Source organism: Pan troglodytes, chromosome 11 (genome assembly GCF_028858775.2).
Source record: "Pan troglodytes isolate AG18354 chromosome 11, NHGRI_mPanTro3-v2.0_pri, whole genome shotgun sequence".
NCBI lineage: Eukaryota > Metazoa > Chordata > Mammalia > Primates > Hominidae > Pan > Pan troglodytes.
Genome location: NC_072409.2, coordinates 99,467,056 through 99,490,431, shown reverse-complemented (window position 1 = coordinate 99,490,431; position 23,376 = coordinate 99,467,056). Strand labels below are relative to the sequence as shown.

General features: G+C 38.4%; 1 protein-coding gene across 19 annotated transcripts in view; it reads right to left on the bottom strand.

Annotated features, from left to right (window-relative positions):
• Positions 1 to 997: 997 nt before the first annotated feature.
• Positions 998 to 23,376, bottom strand: part of BNC2 (basonuclin zinc finger protein 2) — a 455,057-nt gene continuing 432,678 nt past the window's right edge. For 9 of the 19 annotated variants that reach the window (XM_054658724.1, XM_009456340.4, XM_054658729.2 and 6 more), the window contains 3 exons: positions 20,151 to 22,120; positions 19,630 to 19,695; positions 998 to 4,231 (listed from right to left, as the gene is read on the bottom strand). In XM_054658724.1, coding sequence (XP_054514699.1) covers positions 3,571 to 4,231; positions 19,630 to 19,695; positions 20,151 to 22,120 — 2,697 coding nt within the window. In that variant the 3' untranslated portion in view covers positions 998 to 3,570. Of the gene's footprint in view, positions 4,232 to 5,848; positions 5,883 to 19,629; positions 19,696 to 20,150; positions 22,121 to 23,376 lie in introns of all 19 variants that reach the window. The other 10 variants (XM_520498.7, XM_024345576.2, XM_063788713.1 and 7 more) reach the window with 3 other exon arrangements.

Below are 23,376 nucleotides of genomic sequence, written 5' to 3'. Positions count from 1 at the left end.
TTTTGTACCTGTGATAAACTCTGGCTAAAACCAATCACATGGGAAAAAGCTTGTTGGATGAACATCTACATCACTATTAATTTTCAGCCAGCATAGAATGCATGTGGCTTGAGAGAAACTGTTTAACAACAAAAAACTCCTATGAAAAAGCAAATGAGTAGGAATGGGCAAAGATGAGCTCAATGACTAAAATGCTGTTCTCTTTATCCTTCCTGTTTGCAAATAAGCCATGGGATCACCATCTTAACTAGAATTCTAGTTAAGTCAAAACACGACACTCAGGCACACACTCAAGAACGAGCAATACTTTGGAAACAGAAGAATTGTACATTTTATGATTTTCCATTGCATGTACTACATCCATCCACTCCCCTGTCCCTTTTAAGCAAATAGGCTTTATATTGGAAAATGTTATTTACTCATTTAGAAGGCCACCGTAACGACTGGGCACTTGAGGCACAAAAGTAGTAGCAAATAGGGGAGATACTTAAAAAGTGTCAGCTGTCCAGGACTTATTGCCATTTCTCTGACAAAACACAGGTGAACACATTCATGTTTCCAAGCAAGGGAAACTCTACTTCTAGAATCTCATTACTTCTGGACTTTTTCTAACTGGCTATACACATTAGCTTGGTTTGCAGCAAGTAACAAACATTTGTTCTAAGCCTGGTGCATTTGCTGATGTGACTGCCGACAGCTATGTAATTCACTCACGAGGGCTATCTGACCTTTTATTTGACATTAAATTAAACAGACTAAACATTGCTGTTGTACAAGATGAGTTCTAGTAACTCAACTGAGTGTAACTTTTCAAAGTTGCTGAAATAAAAATGTGTATTTATTTTCATAAAACTACATGTAGTCTATGCACACTGCAAAAGCCAGAGTTTCTATAATGTTTTGTTGGGATATTAAAAATCTTTTCCCACCCTTTTTGAATCTAACCATTTGGTAATGGGGCAACAGCACAATACAGAGAACGCTGAGAGGACCAAAATGTTTGCAAACAAACTTTCATTATTCTAGTTCAATCTTTCACAAACATACTGTACAGAGTCTTATATGATATAAAACAAAGGAAAACATCTGTCTGTTCAATTTAACACAACACCAAAATAAAGCAATGAAGACTTTGGGGAATTCAAAGTACAAGAAAACAAAAACGGTTATTACTAATTCCTCAGCTTTTTACCATAAACACTTGTCATTTAACATAGTGTTTGATATAGTTTCTTTTGTACTGCAAATACTTTTGGTCTTTCCTCCCCATAGAACAAAGGAAGAATTAAAATGGACCCCATAGCATCCTCTGAAGGAGGTGAAAAGATAAAGCTCCTAGACATAGCTAGCTTATCTTTAAGAATCTATTGTTTCTGAAATTTTCACAAACAAAAATACTGAATCCCCAACTAATGATGCTTATTTTGGGAAACAATAAATACTGTGAGGTACAATAAATCCTACAGGAATAATAACAACAGAAACATATTAACAGTTTCCTTTGGCAAATTTAACGGAAGTGAATGCTGATGTGAACATAGAAAAAATAATTACAAAAACATGAAAAATGGAAACGACATAAAAGTTAAAACAAAGGGATATTTCTAACTTTTAGACTGATGAAAGAAATGTCTGAGGCCATTAAATGCAAAAAAGAAATACATTCTCTTTAAATTATTGTGTACTGTTTGAAAAAATATTCCTTGTTTATCTCTTCTTTTCCCCTCCACTTAAAGGAAAAAAAAAAAAAAAAGACAACAAAACAGTCTGCAATGCACACCCTAATGGTTTTGGCTGCAGACTGAACTTGAGTAAATATCATCATTTAGTCAGTATGTTGTGGTAGCTGAGGCTGCCGATGTGGTTAACCAGCTCAGGCAACATGTGTAAACATCGGAAACAAAACAAAACAAAAAAGGTTTGGAGAATAGTCTCTCTCCTCTTTCTCACTCTCAATTGCTTGGTTTCAGGCTTGCTTTCATTTCTCTCTGACAAATCGTGTGGGGAAACACAAAACACTAAACATTGAGAGATCCTGCTTTAAAACCCCCTTCTTCTGGCTTTTCAGAAAGGAGCGTTGCTCCATTCAAGTTTAGCACATGTTTTCAAAGCTTCCAAGTACTGCTGCTGTTAAATGCCTTTTGATTTTGTCTACCAAACAGGCCTGAATTATAGTACGACTGCAGAATTTGCAACAAATTAGACAGCCATACAACAGACCGACCCAGTTCAGAGGATTTCTTTTTAAAGGATAAGGGTTAGGGCCTTGGAAATGAGTGTTCGACTCTTTTGCTGTATTCATCTTTGTTCCGTAGCGGGTAATTTGGGCTTTTGTATCCTGAAATATTATCCTGCCTCTGAAGAATAAATGCCTTGGCTGTTTCACACCACATAATTTTGTTTTCCTTTTATGTAACTTAACGTATAAGCAAGAAGGATGCAATGTTGATTCTAATAACATTCGGCACTTGAAAGAATCACCAAGTGTTTTTTTAAAAAGCGGTTTTCTGGTGGCCAACAAATTGGCCTGTGGTTATGTTGAGTGACTAATTGTATTTTCTTTTCTGGAAACTTGTGCAAAGTTGGCAGTTTTGTGTTAACACTAATACTTTGTTTGGCATTTGTGCCCTATACTGACCAGACCATTTTTATACAAGTGAATTTTTTTTAAAAAAGACACTTACTGAAGTATGGCAATAGTTTAAGGATAAAAAAGAAGCATGGTTATTACACATCCCCTTGTAGTGTATGAAAAAAAGTGCATGACGGGATTTATGTACTAGTACAGGACATTTTAAAAAATCAGATCTGTGCTGTAAAGCATGCCAGCACCTCTTTAGCACTATATCTAACAGGTAGTAAAAACAAGACCATGTTTTTTTTTTTTTAAATGTGCATTAATGCTAACATAAATGAATAGAGCTAGCCAGCAAACTATCTTTTCCTGCATATCTAACAGCTGGATGTAACTGTAAAAATTAAACAAAAAAGTTAAACAACCATCAATACAATTGTTTTACATCAATGGCCCCTCAAGGCTAAATATTTACAGGTGAATCTGCCATGCTTTAATTGAAGATTCTTTCAAAACCTTAAAGTTCACAAAAGACAACTATAAGAAGTTCCTTTTTGTTTCTTTTTTCTTTTTTTTCCCTTTTATTTTTGCAGGCAACAGTCATGGGTACAACAAATTGTCTCTTTGGGGAAGACCAAGAATTATTCTGTCAAAACTGGGGCTAGTTGCACACTGTGTGTGTGTGTGTGTATGTGCATGTGTGCGTGTGTGTGTGTTTAAAGGGGTACTCTGTTTTCACCCTGAAATCAAAGATCCCACTCCTTTCCCAAAACTATAAAGGGAAGTGAAAAAAATTCAAAAGCACCTAGTGTTTATCTTGTTTATCTCAAGGAAATATGTGTGTGTATATGTAGCCACAGAGCATACATAAATGCACACACACACACACACACACACAGACACACACCCCAAGTACATAAGCGCACACTGACTATGGCAGTTCAAACACGTAGGCCATCTGGTGAGAGCTGGCATTTGTAGTGTCCATTCTGAGACTAATCTACTGAAGTGAAGGGAATGTTTTTGTGGAGATTAGGGTTCTGACTGTGCCGATTTCGGCTTCGTACAGAGGAAAACATCATATTGCAACCTGGGACTTTGCACTTGTGCATTTCTCTCAAATGCACAGTTTTGTAGTGCACTCTCAGGGTCCCCTTGTTGCTGTACATTTTGTGGCAAATGTTGCACATGATCCCACCATTGCTCCCAGACAAGCTGCTGAACATAAGAGATCCTGAAACTTCAGCCCCTAGGCTGCCAGGGAGGGCAGGGGCCTCGGCCTTGTGTGCCGACTCCCCACTGTCACTCGCCCCGTCAATGTCATCGAGAAGAATCCCCTCATCGCTGCCTGCGTCGGATTCTCTGGAGGAATGGATACTGCTGCTGGACTGGAGGCTGGAGGTGGTGCTCAAGTCAAGGACCATGTAGTCCTCCGCCATGCCTCTCCCATACCCGTTCAGGTGGGAGTCTTCAGTCCCTGCGGGAGAGGAGGCGTCTTCCCTGACATCGAGCCCCATGGGGTGCTGGGCACCATATATCTTCACCAAAAATTCATCGCGGAGGTCCTTGCTAAGGGAGGGCTGCGACGAGTCCAGGCCCATGTCATCGAGTTCTTTGGTCAACAGTTTACGATGTAGGTTTATGTTGGCACTGTGTCTAGGAAAACAAGAGGGAAGGGGGGGTAGGTGGATAGGGGGTGGGGAAGGGTGAGAAAAAGGAAAGCATTTTAAAATTGATTCAGCTTTCACTAGGTATCAAATAAGCACATTCACTTCTAATTACACCATTATAAAAGCAAGCATTCCCCTATATCCTCAGGATCTGGGAGTTAGTGGTGGTGGTGGTGGGAGGTGCAATCAGGGGAACTTTCCATTAACATTATTTTTATAAGAGAGTTGACTCTGTCAATGGTAGGATGAATGCAAACCCATGCACCTTTTTCTCAATGATTACTCTGTTAGTTTTACTATGTAGCAGCATCAGCTGCAGAGAATTTCATGGCAGAGATTTTAGAATATATATTAAATAGGATAAAAGAATAGAAACTTTCTGCTTGTCTAAATGGAATAGTCTAAATTTACCTAAAAACAAGAAAAAATAAACATCTTTTCTATACAGCACACACTTTATTTTGAGGTACAGAAAAAATTCATTTTTTAAAAAAGTAGTCTAGATAATTTAGATATAACTTCAAAAAACAATGAAATCTTCTGTCTCTACCCTCCACATTTCAAGTTTTAATGAAAAACAATAGCTTAACAGATTAAGCAATTTGAAATAGGGTTACAGACTGTCTTTTAACAACACGAATGCCTTTTCTCAGAATGATTTGGGAATCCCAGTTAAATCTAATAATAAAATACATTTACTTTTTAGAAGTATGTGCATTTTAGCGTCCAAAATATTTTCATTGAGTAATTCTACTTTAAAATTTAATTCTTTAAGACAAAAACGGAAAAACAGAAACTTTTAAAAAAAATTAAACCCACCCACCTTTTTAAAAAAAATCACACTGAACAACAGAAAGAAAACTCAGAGGTACAAAAATTAAAACACAGTAAGTACAAAAAAATCAAGCACCACAATAACATAGGGTTCCTTTACTTTAACAACTGGAACCCATACTTCTTAGACAAGCAAAACTTTTATTCTACTCACTCAGTGCTTTGCTTGTATGTATGTATGTACATACATACACATATACATATTTTTATATATATATATATATAAAAAGACAGGATTTGTCCCAGAGAACCCATAGGGACATCATGATTTACAAAGCCTGATATGTTATCATCTATCTGGAAACATTGTCTTTGTATTTATATCCCCCATTATTTTTAAAGTGCCCTTGGGCACATACCTCTCTCCACCTGCAAAGGCTCACATGTTCAACAGTACCTAAATTGAAGGTTACCCTTCCAAAAAATAAACTGACATATCTACAGATAAATAAAAGCTTCTCAATACTGGTGGAAGCTCTACAGCTTGGAGAAGTCATTGTGATAAAAGAAATGACCTAAATGGCTGATATAAAGTTCAACAGACCTCCCGATTATACTTAAAAGTATGGAAGACCAAAATGTGTCATTCCATTTGGTGACAAACGCGGGTGATATTTCCTAGAGATGGTTGAGAGGTATGTGCCTCAGAGACAAGAAAGGTGGGGAAGACTTCTCCACCTTTCCACACAAGACAATATACAGCACTCTGGGTTTTAAGGGGCAGAGGGCAGCAGCCCTCTCCAACTGCACTTAGGAAGGCTGAGCTTACCTTGTGACAATAAGATCAGCTTTCTAATCTTTTGCTAAATCGATCACAAAAGAAAGCAAGAATAAGAGACAGAGAGAGAGAAAGAGAGAGAAAGAGAGAGAGAGAAAACAAATTCACATTCTAGACATCTGGTTTTGAAAAACTTAAACAATAAAATAGGGATTTAAAACGTTCTGATCACAAAATTATTTTCTGTCATAAGCGATCATCCCATACGCTGTCTTGATGATTTTCAGATCAGCTGTATAATCCAAAAATCATAAATCGAATTAACACAAACCAAATTCACAGCATCATCATCCACAAATGAGTTCTACACAGATGCATGCAGTGTGTGGGTATGTGAATGATAAACAGAAGTTGTCCCCACGGTCCCTGCTCTGACACAGTAATTCCCCGTTTCCTTGCTGTCAGATGGCAGATGACTCCCAGTGCAGGTTGCTAAGCAAAGTGCAGGAAATGCCTACTGTGAGGTCTTTACTCTGACATGTGGGTACAACACCACCAGAGTTATTACAAGAATGTGGAAGTAGAGTTACTCTATGCGCTATTATTCTATTGATAAAACAATCTGCCAACTATGAGCAGCTCATGAAATCCTACCCCTCTGTTTATTATTTTTAACACCCTCCCCATTTCTTAATTTCACGAGCACACATTTTGCGATGACTGTAATCTAGAACTCTGTTGCTTCTCACACATCTGCAGTTACCACTTCCTAGGTTCACTGCTGAGAAAACAGCAGCCAGACACACAGCAGTTGCATCAAGACACACTGAATAAGGAAGAATAAATTAACATTGAGAAAAGGACACACTGATCACCCAGATGGACACATCTTCCCTACGATGACCTGTGAAATTACACATCTCCACCAATATGATACCAGAAAGAGATTTTCTCTTCATTTCTCACTTACAGCAGTAGAAATCTGTAATCTAATTAGACGATGTACCAGCCCTCAATATCTGTCAACCAAACGATGTGCAGAAATGTGTAGACCAGCTCTGGCACTCTGTTCAACAGTGTCCCTTTTCCGCTGTCAGCAGTACTGTTGGCCTCTGCTAATATAATTACATTGACTTTTATTCAATTAAGTGCCATCCCTCACTTTAAAAAAAAAAGCTACTTTATCAATTGATTCAGGTGTAATGCAATAATAAAGATGAACTCATGGCAGTGCATTAGCTCTGCTCTTCATAACTTCAGTACACGGGTTCATTCATGGTAGTCGATTTCCATTATGCAACCACAGTTCAAGAGAATTGATTCTTTTACGTTCAATTCCTAATCTATTTCATTTTTGTTTAATAATCCTCCTAAATGCCATATGCAAAACACTTGAAGTGGAGATGGGAAGGGTGGACTGAGGAAAGGCTGCTGTTCACTCTCATGATAGTGGGCTTGAAGATTTTCTCACAAACTCACACAGTATTCCCAAGGTGGAAGGAAGGAAAGCACGAGAAGGAAAGCAGACTAAAATTCTTTAGAGGGTACCGATCCTGCCCAAGAGGTTACGGTTCAGTCTCCAAAGAAGAGACAAAAGACAGCCCTTGATTTTAACAAAGACCTATTGTTGGACCCTTGAATCAGTCAATCCAGACCATTAGCTGTCATAAAATACTGTCCTCATGAGATACAAAGACCTAGGGTTAATAGCAATTTGAGGACTATTACAAGTTTATCCGGATCAGCAAAACTGAAGAGGTGAAAAGAGAAGATGGGAGAGACACAGAAAGAACTCTCACCTACTGATAATCAGATGTCGAGAGAAGACCCTAAAATGGGAGGAAGGCCAGAGAGTGCTGGAAACAGGAGGGGGACTACCTGGCAGAGGAAGCCCTACTCAGTTGTATGTAACAATTGGAACAAAGAATCCAACAAGGAACCAATTTTGAGCTCTCCAGCGATAGAGATGGTTTTTCTAAAAACAGATTTAGTGTTCTGAATATTTATCTCTAGGAAAGAGGGAAGAATACTCATTAACAAATATCTAGACTGTATTAGAACTTCTTACATTCTATAAGAACATGAACAGTAGAAAGGTTGTTTCTACTTGCTTTGATTTGGAAGGCAAGAAAGATATATGGAAGGAAGTTCCTCTTACAGAAAAAAGGTGACTGGAATGCAGAGAGAAAATGAGTTCATAGGTAGAAGGGGTAAGGACTTGGTCTTAAGAAGTGCAGTGGTAATCATTAAGGCAGTGGTCCAAACCTTAGCCCCAGATGTTCACTTTCAAGAACATAACTAAATCTTATTCAATCTTATGTGTCCTGCATGTAAAGTAGAATACTTTGCACAGAGGAGGTACTTAAAAGTACATTGGTTTCCTTTCCATCAATAATATGCATGAGTCTTCAAGAAGTATTTCCCAAAATACACTGTAGAAGGGAAGAAAGCAATGATCCCAAGGTAGGAATCATGTAACAGAATATCCAAGGAAAGGTGGTGGCGACAAAACAAACGGTGATTCTGACGCTATTAATACCATAGTGTGTTATAAGGGAATGCCACAAAATTAGGGCTTGAAAAAGCCCTGTAACTTGGGCTATGCTTGGAATTACAAATGCTTCCTTTAAACCTCTGTACTCTTTCTATACTGTGAATTTACCAAAAGCTTGTTAAAGACCAATATCACCCTTAAAAGCAAAAAGTTACAAAACCTTGGACTGAGGGGAGGGTGCTGCAGAACCAAACTTCTTTCTTCTTTGAAATGCTGAGTGGAAGTACTCTAACTGGACTAAAGTGGACTACCAGTCTTTTTCTGTTCCTTTGATGAAAACTTTACCATGCAACCACAGAAGACAATGAAATTCATCAAACGTAGTCAAGTAAGTGCAAATGCCCTTTAGAGAGAAAGCAAGTCTTGCCTTGGACTTCTTTTTTCTCATCACATTAAGTTAGATTTAATGTGATGTCTGGCCCATAAAACTAAAAACAAAAACACTATCTAAAGAAAGTGTTTTGAGGTTTTAAACTTGGCTTTAAGATATAGGGGAGACACGAAAAAGAAAAAAAAAAAACAAGTTGCATGACCAAATTAGAAAGTAAGACTGTGGCAGTCAGAGATTGAATAATGAACCAAGCTATAGGTTGCATGAAGTGTCTTAATTCTTAATCAGATTTGAGACATTCTGAACTTGGTGAATTGAAACAAAATACTTGATAATTAATTAGAATGCCTCAAGTGAAAAATAATTGAGGCCCCACTTTGGATTAGTTTTTGCCTTTATTTTCCAGCTCAACTCTGCCGTTCAACACACACATTCACAAATTCTCAAATGATATTGTACAGAATGATCATAATAACATATACATAGCGTAACAATAACACATACATACCATATGCATGCCTATTTGTCTGTATGTATGTGTGTACATATATGTATATGGGGAGAATGGGAGAGAGAGAGAGAAATTTATATCCAATCTGGGTAAGTCTAGATGCTAGGGTTAAGTATATTGTAGGACTACTGAGTCAACAATACTTTTGAGTAGAAATGTAAACCTGCTATCAAAATCCACAGAAATGAAAAATTAAAACTTCTGCCTTCATTAGTCCTTTTCTTATCTGGATTGCTACAATACTATCTATTACACCTACCTCAACATTTTTGTATTATCATTTATTAACGATAGGATGCTTATGGCTCTGTGCACAAAATGATACTTTTGACACTATACCTTTCTGTAAAATTAGTAGTTGTTCTACAGGTTATTATTTAAAGATTCTGTCCAAAAGATCTGAAAACCATCCCCTAGCTCAGGAAGAAAATTCAATGTGAAATTCTAGTGGGTAACACTCAAAAAGCCCCAAATGTAAGGAAGTACATATTAAATGCAAGAAACAAAATCTAAGCAAATTCTTGCAAATTAAAAGTATGAAACTCAGTCATTTCAACCCCTTTCAATACAAAACAAAATCATCCATACTAGTCACGCAGACAGTTTCCTCTACATTCAAATTATTCACTTGAAGATAAGCTCCCACCAAACTCTTTAGGGGTTTAGCTAATTTACTGCACAGATACGGCACGTCTGTTGTAATAACAGGTAGGATGTATTGGGGTCGACCATTTATCAGAATTAGACTTCTTTTCTCAATTCACAGTGAATTATGCTGCCTACACGACTCCCCTCTCTCAGAGCCTGCCATCCCCGTATGGCCCCTAATGTGGCAGGCAGACAAAATTGACAGTCTCATCTTGTCAACAAGGGGCGATTCTCCTGAGAAGCCATTTAACTTTGCAGGGGAAGCAACGTATTAATGTGCTTGTCCCAGGAATGTTAATCATCTTCAAGCTTCCGATCTAACTTTGACGTGAACGAAATCACCAAATTTGTTTACTAAATGAATCGTAATATGCTAATAAGAAAGCATGACATATATGGAAAAGCCAAACAGATGGTTTGTTTACTCCACTTTGCAACTTTATAAATGTTGTAACTCTGAAGACGTTAGTGAGAATTATTGGTTTGTTGGCAGAGGCAAACATGTCTTTCGCATACTAAATCTGGCCCTACAGTTAGAAAACAATTTGTCATTGCTGTGGAATGCATAAAAAATGTTAATGTAGTGATGGCATTTGGGAAGGCAGATTGGTAGATGGAAAATGTGTAGCTGGATGCACAGGTTAAGTGTAGAATTGATATCCAGCAGCCCCATTCCCTAACCATTTTACTTTTGAGTTGTATCTGAGACATCGAGGCTTCTCAAGGGTGCTGATTATTCGATAGGTACCTGTTGCGCTGTAATGTGAGATGAGTGTTACACTGTGAACAGGATTATGTTTTCACAGCATTTGGAAGTGTTCTTAATCAAGCAGCTCATATGATGCTCAGTTTACTACTATTGTTGGGTAAGAAAAAGCAAAGCCATGAGCCCTGGCATCTTTTAAGGACTCACTGAGAACAAATCTGAGCTTTAATTTTGAGTTTTATATTTACACTGGACAAATTAACCCTCAAGCTTTCCATTCCTTGTTTTATATAGTCTTACTTTATAAAGATTTTAGAAGATATATTTCCAAAATAATAGGAGCTAATTTTTACAGGCATGTGCCACCATGCCCAGCTTTTTTTTTTTTTTTTTGTCAGTATAGATGGGTTTTTGCTATGTTGGCCAGGCTGGTCTTGAACTCCTGGCCTCCAGCAATCTGCCTGCCTCAGCCTCCCAAAGTGCTGGAATTACAGGTGTGAGCCACCACACCCAGCCTAAAATGGTTAATTTATGATCTTCTTAAAAGGTAACAGTCAGGATGCATGAGTTCCCCAAGGGAGGTGACACTATTTTGTAGGACAATCAATATTATTATTTAGCTATGGCTTTATCTAGAATTCTGTGTTGAAAATGAAACTAATAAAGACACCTGAACAAAAAGAGTGAGCATAATCTAATTTACAACTTTGATTAAACGTCAAAACTACCAGCCAAAACATGAAAACTTCATTTAACCAACCAGCAATGCATGCATGCTACTAAATGTTTTAATATTTAGAAACGGATCATTTTTGTGAAGTTCTTTTTACTTTTTATTTGCACAGGCAGAGTCTGAAATGCAGGATTTTGTATTAAAGAAGTACTTATTCCCTCTGATGTTATTAACCACTCCCAACATCCCAGTCATACAGATACATGTTGAGACTACCACTAATCTTGTGGGATTTCCTGGTGTATCACCATATAGCACTGAACTTTTTACCCGAGAAATGAGAGAGCAAAGTGATCTAAAGAAACCACTGAGTTCATCTTGCTGCCCAAGGATCACTTTGAAGCAAGAAGCATTAGCAACTGTTCCAGCCTGGTGCTTATATCTCATTTGAAACATCTCATTCCTGACCAACAAAGAAAATTTCAATAAAGTACTTTTACTGATTTAACAACAGTGAGCCCTTGGGATTGTCAAAGTGCTAAGCCTTTTCCAAGGAGAGAAGAAATCAGCAGCTCAAATATAATTAACCTTCCATTCTCAATGCAAACTGCCACGCATAGGAGCTCTGCAGTCTATTAGTGAAGTTATAATGGCCAACAGGCAGAAGCAAAATTGGTCAAAAAGTTGGCTGCTGCTGTCATATTTTTGGAATTATGATTAATGGCACTAATAATGTGGATGATTACTGATATGTGTATCTCCAGCAGTTTATCATATTGCTTTGGCTGCCTATGTCCACAATAAACAGGATGCTATCATTTACCTCTTTATTGAAGGCAATCCTTCTCTTGAAGGAGCATATTCTAATTACTTCGTAATGTTTTATGTCTTAAACATTTTGCAGCTCTGGACCTTGCCAACTGCTTCGTGTCTACCATTGATTAATTACTGAATGTTTAATCAAAATTTAGAAACTAATGTAGTCATTTATGAGCACATTGCAGTGCCAAAGTAGTTAGGCTTTGCTCCGAAGTTTGGAGAGTGTTGGGTTCAAAATCAAATCCCAGTCACGCATGAGGATCCAAGAATTTCACCTTGGGTGCTCTGAGGTTGCCAATTCCATCTCTGCTGATGAATGGAAGGTAATCTAACTACAGGGTAAACAGCATCTTTACCTACCCTCTCTTCACTGGATTTCCCTTTCCTCTTTCCTCAGTTCCCTAATCAACCGAGCACCACTGTTAGCTGTTGCTGAGAACAAGAAAGTCCTCGTGAACACCCGTCATGAGAATATAGTTTTGAAGTGGTTAAACAAGTGAAAAATAATTTGCTGGGACAAATACATAAGTTTTTTTTAATGTGGATTTTTTATGGTACTGTCATACAACCATTCACCATTGAAGTTAAGTGTTTTTTTAATACCATTACTGAACTGCTGAAATGGATGCTAATATAGCTTGGAGTGCTAATGTCAAGTCCTGGTAATAAAAAAGACAGACTGCTGAATGAAATAATTTCAAGTAAAAAATAGAACAAAAGTGCTCTCTCTCTTGCTCTCCACTTTTATTGAATTGGGACTGACTGAGCCAATTGCTTTAGAAGTCTGTAAAACACAATTACGAGTGAGCGAACTGACCCACCAGTGCCCCCTCAGTGACAGAGCAGACTAAAAAGGAGGCAGAGTTAGAGCGGCTCCCCTCCACTGCCCATCAGACCTACAGGGCTTCCAGCTGCAGGTCTGTTGTTCTTGGTGCCCAAATGGGTCTTGTTTTACTTACGAAATCTTATTTCCCATCAATGTGATAAAGTTACTTCATACATCACTTTCCAAGATGTAGATGTCTATTCTGGCAATTAAGAATGATCTGTCTTTTGATATTCTTATTTATGTGGATGTTTATGTGTAAACGCACCTATACATTACGTGGATGAATTTAGATTAGAACATTAGCACAATTTTTGAGTGGCTGGTAATAATTCAGATTGATATATGCAATAGCAATACTGAGGCATCGCTTACATAAATTCTGTTAGAAACACTTATCTTTTTTTTTCTTTCCTAAGGTAAAGTCAAAATTAGAGCAAGCAACAAAAAGAATTAAACTAGAAGTGGGTAACATTTTTCCCCCTAGTTAATAAAAGAAGTAATAAACTCTATAAAGTACTAGAGTTAGGATCACTAACACTTTAGGCATAACAGCTTTTTACCAGGAATTTACAACTCCTGTTTTAATTCAAGCAGCTTGCATTAGGACATAAAATCTAGGTATATTTTAAAAGTGTAGTTTTATGTGAAATAACTGAAGAAAAATGGTCCTTTCCTAAAAAGTATTCTTTCTTCCTCGGTCTTAGCTTGCCTGCCGCTCCCTCATACACGTATCTTGGCACTCAAGAATCAAAGTTACCAAATCCCTCTTTTATGACATTGCAATTTTTTGGCAAGGACAAGCTTCTTTCCAATTCTGCCACATTCATTTATTTGAAGCTTGTGGGAGTCTTATGGCAAGCACATTATTTCTGAGAAGGCTTTTAAAAAAGAAAAAAAATGCTTCATGGCTAAACCTTCACTATGACATTTAGGCAAAGAAGGTATCCCTTCCTCTTAGTACCACGAATGATCACTTCCAGCAAAAGAGTTGATAGCAGCCTTTCATCTAAGACAAAACGGAACTTACCTGAGTTATACAAGTGAATGTTAACGTACATGTACAGTCTTACCACCCTCTTCTGGGTAGAAAACAGCCCACGTTTTTTAAAAAGAAAAGATGGGCTACAAAAATGAGCATCTCAAATAAATGGTTAAATATAAGAAAGATTCACACCAATAAAGTCTGTGAGAAGGTCAGATAGATTCTGAGGGAGGTGGAAATCAGGAAGACCCTTTCAAAGTGGTCTCTTCATGAAAAATACCACCGGTGCACTCAGTATGTGCATTCTGCTCAGTTATTTTGGCCTGAATTTTCAAGATAATGCTGGCAAGAACCGTAGATTGTTCCTTTATAAGGAAGGTAAAAATAAGAGTTATATAGAAGCATTGTATTTGTGCAACAGAGGTTATAATGCCACAAGAGACTTAATGTTAACTCTCATCAATAGAAATTTGTAAAAATCTCTTTGCATCGTGAAAAGGAAATCATTCGTCAGCCATGAAGCTTTGTGGTCTATTTGGTGCACAGTTCTGAAGACGGTGGAAATGAGTGGTGCGGTTCTTGTAGTGGAGGAGTGAAAGGTCAGCAGAGGCTTAAATGAGCTTGTCTTGCATCCAGCTGGGCCAGCAGGAGGTCATTAGGAAGATCCGAGGCTCACTTTAGGCTTGACAGAGTCTCTCCCCATGATACAAGGAGACCGTTTTGCTCATTGCTCTTCTCCCAGTATCTAAAAAGAACCCCAGGGACAGGAATGACACTGAAGTTTATCTTACTACCAAAGTTTTGCTTGAGGACGGCACAACTAGCAATTACTCAGGAGGGGGATTTATTTTGTGTGTTTGCTTCTGATGGAAAGTAATGGAAGATAAGTACAAAAGGTCTATTGATCTTGCTCTATTGTGAAACCAAATAGAGTAGGAGGGGAAAAAAAAAAAACTCTTCCTTAACATTTAGAAGTCAGAGGACCTGCCCAACTTCACGTTCTAAGAGAATTTTAGAAATGGAGACTTGTAGTTTGATTGGCAATGAAATGAAACAGCTAATGCTTTAACATGTTCTCCTCTTTTACTTGGAGGGGATTACCACATCGTATTTGACAGCTAATTATATTAGGGCAAATATACTAATAGTTATCTTGAATTGGTGCTAAGTGGCTCATTTCTTAAAGGTATTGCCTGGTGAAATCATGTGTATTTACTGAAAAGCCCTCCCTAGAAAAAGTTCTGTTTAAGTTTCCAAACATAGAGAATGATGGAAAAAATGGTTGTTGCTATGCTGAGAAGGTGGTAACAGGAAGCAGGTAACATGTTTTCTCATCTTCACCTCTGTTGTTAATGTATGCAGTGGCTCATCAGAGGTAGCTCATGTTAATTTATTCCTGCACACCTGTACAGGGCTGGAAGTCAGGTAATCAGACAAGCTAAAACTATACATTTCTGCTTTTTAGCTACAGCTACCCAGAGGCCTATAAAGGAACAAATTTAGTTCTGGAGACATCAGCAGGTTTTAATAAATCAAATACACATGTCTTCCGCCATAGGAATACAGAACTTTCCACATTTAGATGTGGACTGATTAAACTAGCAATCAAATGGAAGGTTCACACTTGACACCAATGGTTACCTCATATTTATTTATAAATCACCCTCAGCAAATATAACTTGGTCTTTAAATTTATTCATATGGCTAAATCATCTTTCTACAACTTGAAGATCAAACATATATGCTTACCTTTCAGATAAAATTTAAGACAAACCTTGACAACTACTGGCCACTACTCTGAGAAGAAGAAAGGAACAAAGATAGTAAAACTCATGTAGGATGAAAAAGAGATAATGACTTCTTACTATACAGATCATCTAGTTTCTGAGTACAAAGTCTTCATTTTAGATGGAATTTTAGAACTGCCAATCATTAAGACAAATATAAATAGATTTTAACATATGAGCAAATGATAAGGAATATTAGGAAAGAGAACAGAGGGTATTTGTTATTTTTCTTCCTGAATAAAAACCTAAATGCAACTTATAAATAGGCTTCCCTTCAAAATGGGTGACCTATGCCACTCAGCTCCTGGGGATCAAAAATCAAGTCAGAGTATGAGAAATGATGAAAGGTAAATTACACCCAGCTAATTCTGACTATCACGCTCTCTTCAAGAGAATCTCCCGTATGAAGACAGCAGGTTCCAGGCCAGTTAGAATTTCCTCTTCCTAGGAAAGATTTCATATGTATACTTCATCATGGAGGGGCAGCCTCCTGTTCCTTAACAGAACAGCACCTCAGCAGCAGACAGATCAAGGGATAAACAAGAAGGAGGAAAGGGTCTTTAGAGACTTTCAAAATCTAACACTACACCTTGTTATCAGGATATACTTGAAGACTTCAGCAGTCACCTTAGAGCAGCAGTCCCCAACCTTTTTGGCACCACGGACCACTTTCATGGAAGACAATTTTTCCACAGATGTCAGTGGGGGGTATAGTTTTGGGATGATTCAATGATTCAGGCACGTTACATTTATCATTAGATTCTCATAAGGAGTACGCAGCCTAGATCCCTCACATGCACATTTCACAATAGGGTTTGCACTCCTGTGAGAATCTAATGCCACCACTGACAGGAGGTGGAGCTCAGGCAGTAATGCTCACCCACCCACCACTCACCTCCTGCTGTGCAGCCTGGTTCCTAACAGGCCATGGACCAGTACTAGTCTGCAGCCCCGGGGCTGGGGACCCCTGCTTTAGAGCATCAGAGTTCTTTACAGAGAAAATTCTTTACATTTCACTTCTATCACTCAGAATAAAAATTATTCTAACAGCTACCTAGTAACAAAGATGAATCAGACTTTGTGTGTATTAGCTTGCTCTTTGTCAGTGTGGAATGGTCCTCTTGGCTTCTGAATTTGTTAAACACACACTCATTTACAACTATATAGAAAAGAATAGCTTTGACACTGTTGCTTGGAATCTTCAGCCCTAACAAATCTTGCATGTGTCTCTCCCCTTCCTCTGTGTCACTTTACACAAAGAGCATTCTTGCTTTTGAAAAATCTTCAACTTGATTTTATAAAATCTAGAAGGACCATAAACAAAGACCTGGAAATCTCTGCTAATTAACTGCCAAACCTAAAACACAGTATTTAACATCTTCCTACTTTCCATCTTACTAACATGCCTATCTGGAGACCAAAAATGCAACTACCTCATGTATAACCACTTTGGAAGAAGCCCAGGCAGACCTGTGTAAAACTCCTCCAAGGTGTTCGAATCACGAAGAAGTCTGCTTTCGTAAACAGAAGGAAGAGGGCAATTCTGTTAGCTTTATGACAGGAATCCTAGAAACCCTATAGCCCTGCACACTTCAGCCCCCACTCAAAATCCCCTCTAATGCTTTATTTGCACAAGGAAGACATTGTGGAGTCAAGGATGGATGAAACTGAGACTCTGGGGAGAGGAAAGAAATGGGCCTGAGGACAGCAGGATTAAAGACAAAGGAGGGTTTCTGTTTGAGAAGGTCTGTTGGCTCAAGAAAAAGGTAAGAAAACTTGTCTTAGCTTCACAGCAAATTAAAAGGGAAAAAACAAGGAGATAAAATTCCTGGGGTTCTCGTGACTAACAAAGTAAAAGTGAAGAGACAGGAGAAGGTAAGTCTAAGAGACAGATCAGAGATGTAATCCAAGAGGCTTTGTGAATAACGAGATTAAATCACAGGTTGACATTCATTGACAAAATGACAATAAAAGGCTAAAACAGGAATACAATTATGTTTCACAGTTCACTCTGCTGAGATGCAGGAAGAGGCAGGCACCCCAATGGCATCACTGGTTATTTGGTGTAGCTAAACTCATAACATTATATTAATTCAAGTCAGAGATTCAACCAAGATGAACACTTTTCTTAAGAAAATATAATGTCAAAATTAAAATATCAGAACTTGTGTGTTTCTAACCTAAGATCAAAAGAGTTGCATATTGTTATAAAGCAAAATTTCAAGTGAGAATAAAAAAAGTTTTTATTCTACAATGTTTGCAATTTGCTTTTTCATTTATCTTATGTGACAAAGCTCCAAAATGAAAAAGACTGGGCATACTGTGATTTCAGCCAAATGAAATATATCAACTGTCTTCTGAAGCTTGCTATCTTCTATGTGACTGAACACCCCGGGAGCACATCTGTACTCTTCTTCCCACCTAGAATATCCTCGTCATCCTAGTTGCAGGTCTAAACGTATATATGGCTAGTCACTCACTAAAATCCTGATACCTACAATAAAAATGAAGACTGAAATATTTTCCTGCTATCAATAAATGTTTTTCCTCAGATAAACCAATAAGCAGTACCTCAACAGTGCCTCCCTATGTGTTAAGACATAAATATACAAGCGCTTGCGTTTTCTAGGAATTTTACATAAATGAAGGCTTCAAACATTGGGTGTGTAGCCTTTTGGTCTCACAGCTATTTATTCCAGTGCTATGACTTGCAATATTTTCAGCAAACCAACTAAAACTGTGACAGGAATTCATGCAATTAAGCTTAAATTTTGGCTTGTCTTCAAACACTCCATTTCCATAAATATTTTATGCAGGTTTTCATGAGTCTTTTATTTTTGTTTAAAAAAATACAATGCATTAACCTCATTATTAGTAGTGTACTATCTCAAATTTAAAAGAATGAATATTACTGACAACTTGGAGGAGGTTGGGTACAGTATTTTATTATTCAAAATATAGCTATCTTATCTGATGCATTCTGGGACTGTCAATGATAACTTGGAACTGAAATAACGTTGTGACTATAAACCATGTTTACAGAACAAAGTAAATGGGGGTGGGAAAATCATTAAAAAAATGGTTTCTCCTCAAACCATGTTTTGGGTTGTATAAGAAAGTTACTTATTTTTCTTAAATATTTTGCTTTTCAAAGATTGGCCCCCTTTTATATTTCAGTAGAAAGGAAAAAAATATTCTTCAAACTTTTATTTTAAAAAGGATTGATCTCCAAATATGAAGACAAAACTGAATATTCCAGGGACGGGAAACTACTTTTCAGTGGTACTTTTAATGTTACTTTGCCAAAGAACTCTACACAATTGACAAGCACTAGAATTACTGCTTACTATTGGTGGCTCTGTAGAAACTTTCTAGTTAATTTTAATGTGTTTCTTCCATTGATTTCCACCATGTTATAAAATTTTCTCTAAAATATTTTTAAAAGACAATGTAGAACCAAAAACCGCATCTGATATAATGGGAAGAACTAACTGCTGTGTGACCCGAGTTGGGCTGGTGGTGTATTATGTAAACTATCTGCTCACAAGCTTATCTGAACAAATGCAGGATAACCGCACTATCCTGCCATTGACCACCTTGACACATTCCATTTATACTGCATTTTCTTGAGGATTAATAAAGAACCTTGTAGGTTTAGGACCATCTGCTTCTGCTTAAGCCCAACTGTTTCAGAGCTGCAACTACATAGCAAGAGTGTGATGTCATCTGAAGGCTGGACATAATATATTCATGCTGATCCTCAAAGTATATGCATGCCTCCCCTTCTGTGCATAATCCGCATGGTGGACTATAGTTTAGAGATGTGCTCAAAGACATTATGAAGTTAAGATAAAGAAACCCACACGACCACACCATTTTCCCACATCAACAATTACATCTGTCCCATTTCCTTCTGATATTTTCACAACTCTTAAAGAATTCAAGGACACACTAAATACTCATGTAAGGAATGATAACATTACTGGTTATACCTACGGAGATGCAGGCTGTCTCGATGTCCTGGACCTATGGTTCTTTCCATCCGTAAATTTCTGTTTCTATATTGGATAAATATGTGTGTATGAAGATAATATACTGATTTAATTAAAAAGCCACATGGCAAAGCAGAAATATAAATATATAAATATATATATAACAGAAGCTGTGGCTTCTAAGTGAAGGTTCACGGGGAAGCAGGGAACCGTGTACATAGTTAACTTATTCACACCCAGATGCATGAAAACACATACACACACATATACACAGAGCACAGAGAAAAATGGCGTGCATTACGGGTAAGATGGCACATGATTCTGCATGCTTAATCATCACAAGCACCAACTGCAACAATCCTTCATGAGCATGGCAGCCTAGTTATCACGTGATCACTGTGGACAATCTTTACAGTGCATCAAAAACATCTAAGTTGGATTTCTTTTAGTGTGAAGTCCAACATGACTGAAAACTGGCACCCTCCACCCCCAGCAGGAGCAGCCAATGGAGATTTACTGACCTGTCTCGGCTTCGGCGAGAGGGGAATGCAGCATTGCAACCAGCCACTGTGCAGACGTGCATCTCTTTCAAGTGAACGTTCCTGTAGTGAAGTTTCACACTGTAGGAGCTTTTGAAACTCTTCTTGCACACATAACAGATTTTGGGGTCTGGGCTAGAACACAGGTCACCTTCTGGGGAGAACTTTTGAGGGCTGCCATAATTCAGAGACGATGTAAAGCTCTCATGCAAGGCGGCCATGCTGGCACCCCCACCATTGTACAGTCCATACTGGCTCATGTAAAACATGTCGTAAGTGGGGTCTGTAAATTCTTCCTTCACCTTGATGACGTCCTGGTGAGAGGGCTCACTGTGGTTCTCATCAGGCCTCTCACTATTCATCAGGACTTTTTCATTCACTTCGCTGTGAATGTGCTCATCCCCTTCCATGGATTCCTCGCCCAGTTTGGGCTCCGAAGACTCAGACTCGTTCTCATAGTCCCGCTCAGGTTCTTGGTCTTCAGAAGTCATGCTGTCGGCCCTCCTTATTTCAGTCCTTGAAATGCACCGGGTCCTGTTATGCTTAGAAAAGTCCTTCACAGACATGCCTGGGCTCATCTCCTCTTGGGAGTGACAATGATTGTCATGGCTCATGTCATTGACCACAGCTCCACCATCATTGGGGTCATCATCTTCATCATCAAACTCATCGGCGGTATCAATAATTTCCTTCTCAATCTTCACAGGCATGCTTGACTTCCTGGGCTTTTTCTTGGGTGCCAGGTCAGCACTGGGCTCATGGGTGGCCATCATCACTGCTGGCACTACTGGCTCAGAGGGTGGCGGGGGGTGCTGCTCTATGGTACCACTGGTTGGAATGATGGGACTGGTTGGGAGGGAGGTTGGAGGACTCACCATTTCCCCTGGAGTGAGTAAACTTCTATAAAATGGAGGAACTGGTTGTACAGTCTTTAGCCCAGAAAATACCAGCTGGCTAGGGAGAGGATTTTGCAAGACAGGGTCTAGAGGGGGAGTGGTAAAACCCATTGGGGGTCGGCCAGGGCTTGTGAGTGCCAGATTTGATTTTGTACTTGCTATGACAGGGGTGGCAGCTCCTGAGGTGGCCCGAATTAAATCTTTATCTCGGTTATTCCTTAGCATAGGCATGTGAAGGCGAGGATTGGGGTTTGCACTGTGGCGATTACGACTTCGGAGGGAGCTAAAGACCATGTTGCAACCTTCAATGGTGCATCGATGTTTGATCTTCAGGTGAACAGCATTGTAATGAATTTTGAGAGTACCTTTGTCATAGAATGTCTTCCCACATGCATTACAGAACACTCTTCCTTTCCTAGAGGCTGACCCCATCCTTCTCATCCGATGAATCCGGAATGAGCTTTTTGGGTGTTCAGTTTTGGTTAGATCACTGACTGGGGCAGAATTCTGAATGGGAGAGACACAGGCTGGCTCGGTTTTGGGCTCCACATTAGTAATGCTGGTCAGGGCATTTCTATTGGGTGTTTGATCATTCTTATAAGGTGTGGGAGAAACTTCGGATTCGCTGCTCTCATTATATTCATTCTGAGTTGAAAGGCTGGGTTCCCGCAGCCTCAACCCTGGCTGCTCTAACAGTAGCCCATTTGGAGGCAACCCTAGCAGTGGCGCTGAGACAGGGTTTATGTACTGGAATGGAAGCAGAAATGCAAGGCTGTTTGGGATGTTTTCGAAGTGATGAATGCTGGAAGGATTGCTGTTCTCTAAGTGAGCAAGGAGGCTGGGACTCCTGGTGCGATTATTGCTCTCAATGAAAGTCCTTATATCTGAGTCTGTCTTTGAAGATGGTACAGCCACGGCCTGCCCTTCTTTCTCCTGAATTGCCATCAGCTCCACAATGGATTTGGTTTCTCCAAACCGCAGAAACTGCTGAAGGGTGATGATTTCCTCTTCTCGAGACATGATGGCCCAGCGGTCCAGCACCTTGCCAGCAGCATCCTAGAGGCCACATCAAAGAAACAACAAAGACAAACACAAAAACTTATTGACTGTGCATAATTATTCAATGCAACTGAAGGTGCTCTGTGTGCTCATAAAACACTTAGAGCAAGAGCAGAAAACAACATGCAAGCACTGTTAATAAAAGTCTACCCACAAAGCAAACTTTTCTGCCATGCAAATGTAGTAATTAGAGTCACAGTTAGAGAAACAGATTGAGTTTAATAATGTCAAAGCAAACAAAATGTAGACCACTGGGGCTCTGTGATCTAAAATGCCTTCAGTACTGCTTTTTTAACAACAATGATCTATATACTATGCAACTATTTAGCATATATTAGTATAAGATGTGAACTCTTGCTGTGAAATCCAATATAAATGAAAAAAATGGTACCTTAGTCCTTATTAAATAGTGATTCTATAGGAAGGAATTAAGTACTTCTTGTGAAATTTACTTCTTCAACATAAGCAGACATGACACTGGATTCAATGATGAAAATTCCTTTAAATAGGAGTTACGTGAATTTCTGAATCAAAAAGATGAATAAAGTAGCACTACCCCTCATACCTTGTTACTAAACTGTATCTTTTTTTTTTTGAGTGGCTATATTTTAGTATCATTTAATAGCAGGCAATTTCATAAGGAAGAGTAAGAAAAACATCACTCATAAAAGGTAATTGTACTTTTCCTGAAAATTGGTTGTAATCCTATGATTCAAAGTTTGAGTTAGACATAATGTATTTGACTTTTTATGATCTTGTTATAAATGACAGTCATAGATATTTAAAAAGTAAACATGTGATGGATTTAGATAGAATAAATGTGTAAAAAGTTGTCTCTCAGCATCCTCCTCTGATAGCAAAGGGAGTCCACAGAGAATACACATCAGTAATCACCAGACTATGTGTTGTTAAATATACATTAAAAAGCATTTCACACTTTCATTTTTGCTAGTAACTATGAGATTCGCCTGGAGGTAGGACTTTAAAATCCTGCAATGTAATGTCAGGCGATCCATTTCAGCATGGATTGAGAGAAATCTATTCAAACACTTAAATAATGACTCCATCACTTTCTAGGGCACCATTTCTTCCCATTGGGACAGCACACTTTGTATCCCTCTGTGAGTGACACTTGCCCTAACCATGACCATGAATTTAAGAAAGCATAGAATCTTCTTAAAAACAAAATGACAAGATACTTATTAATTACAGAGGGAAAATCATAACATTATCGCAGAAAAACCTAACAGACC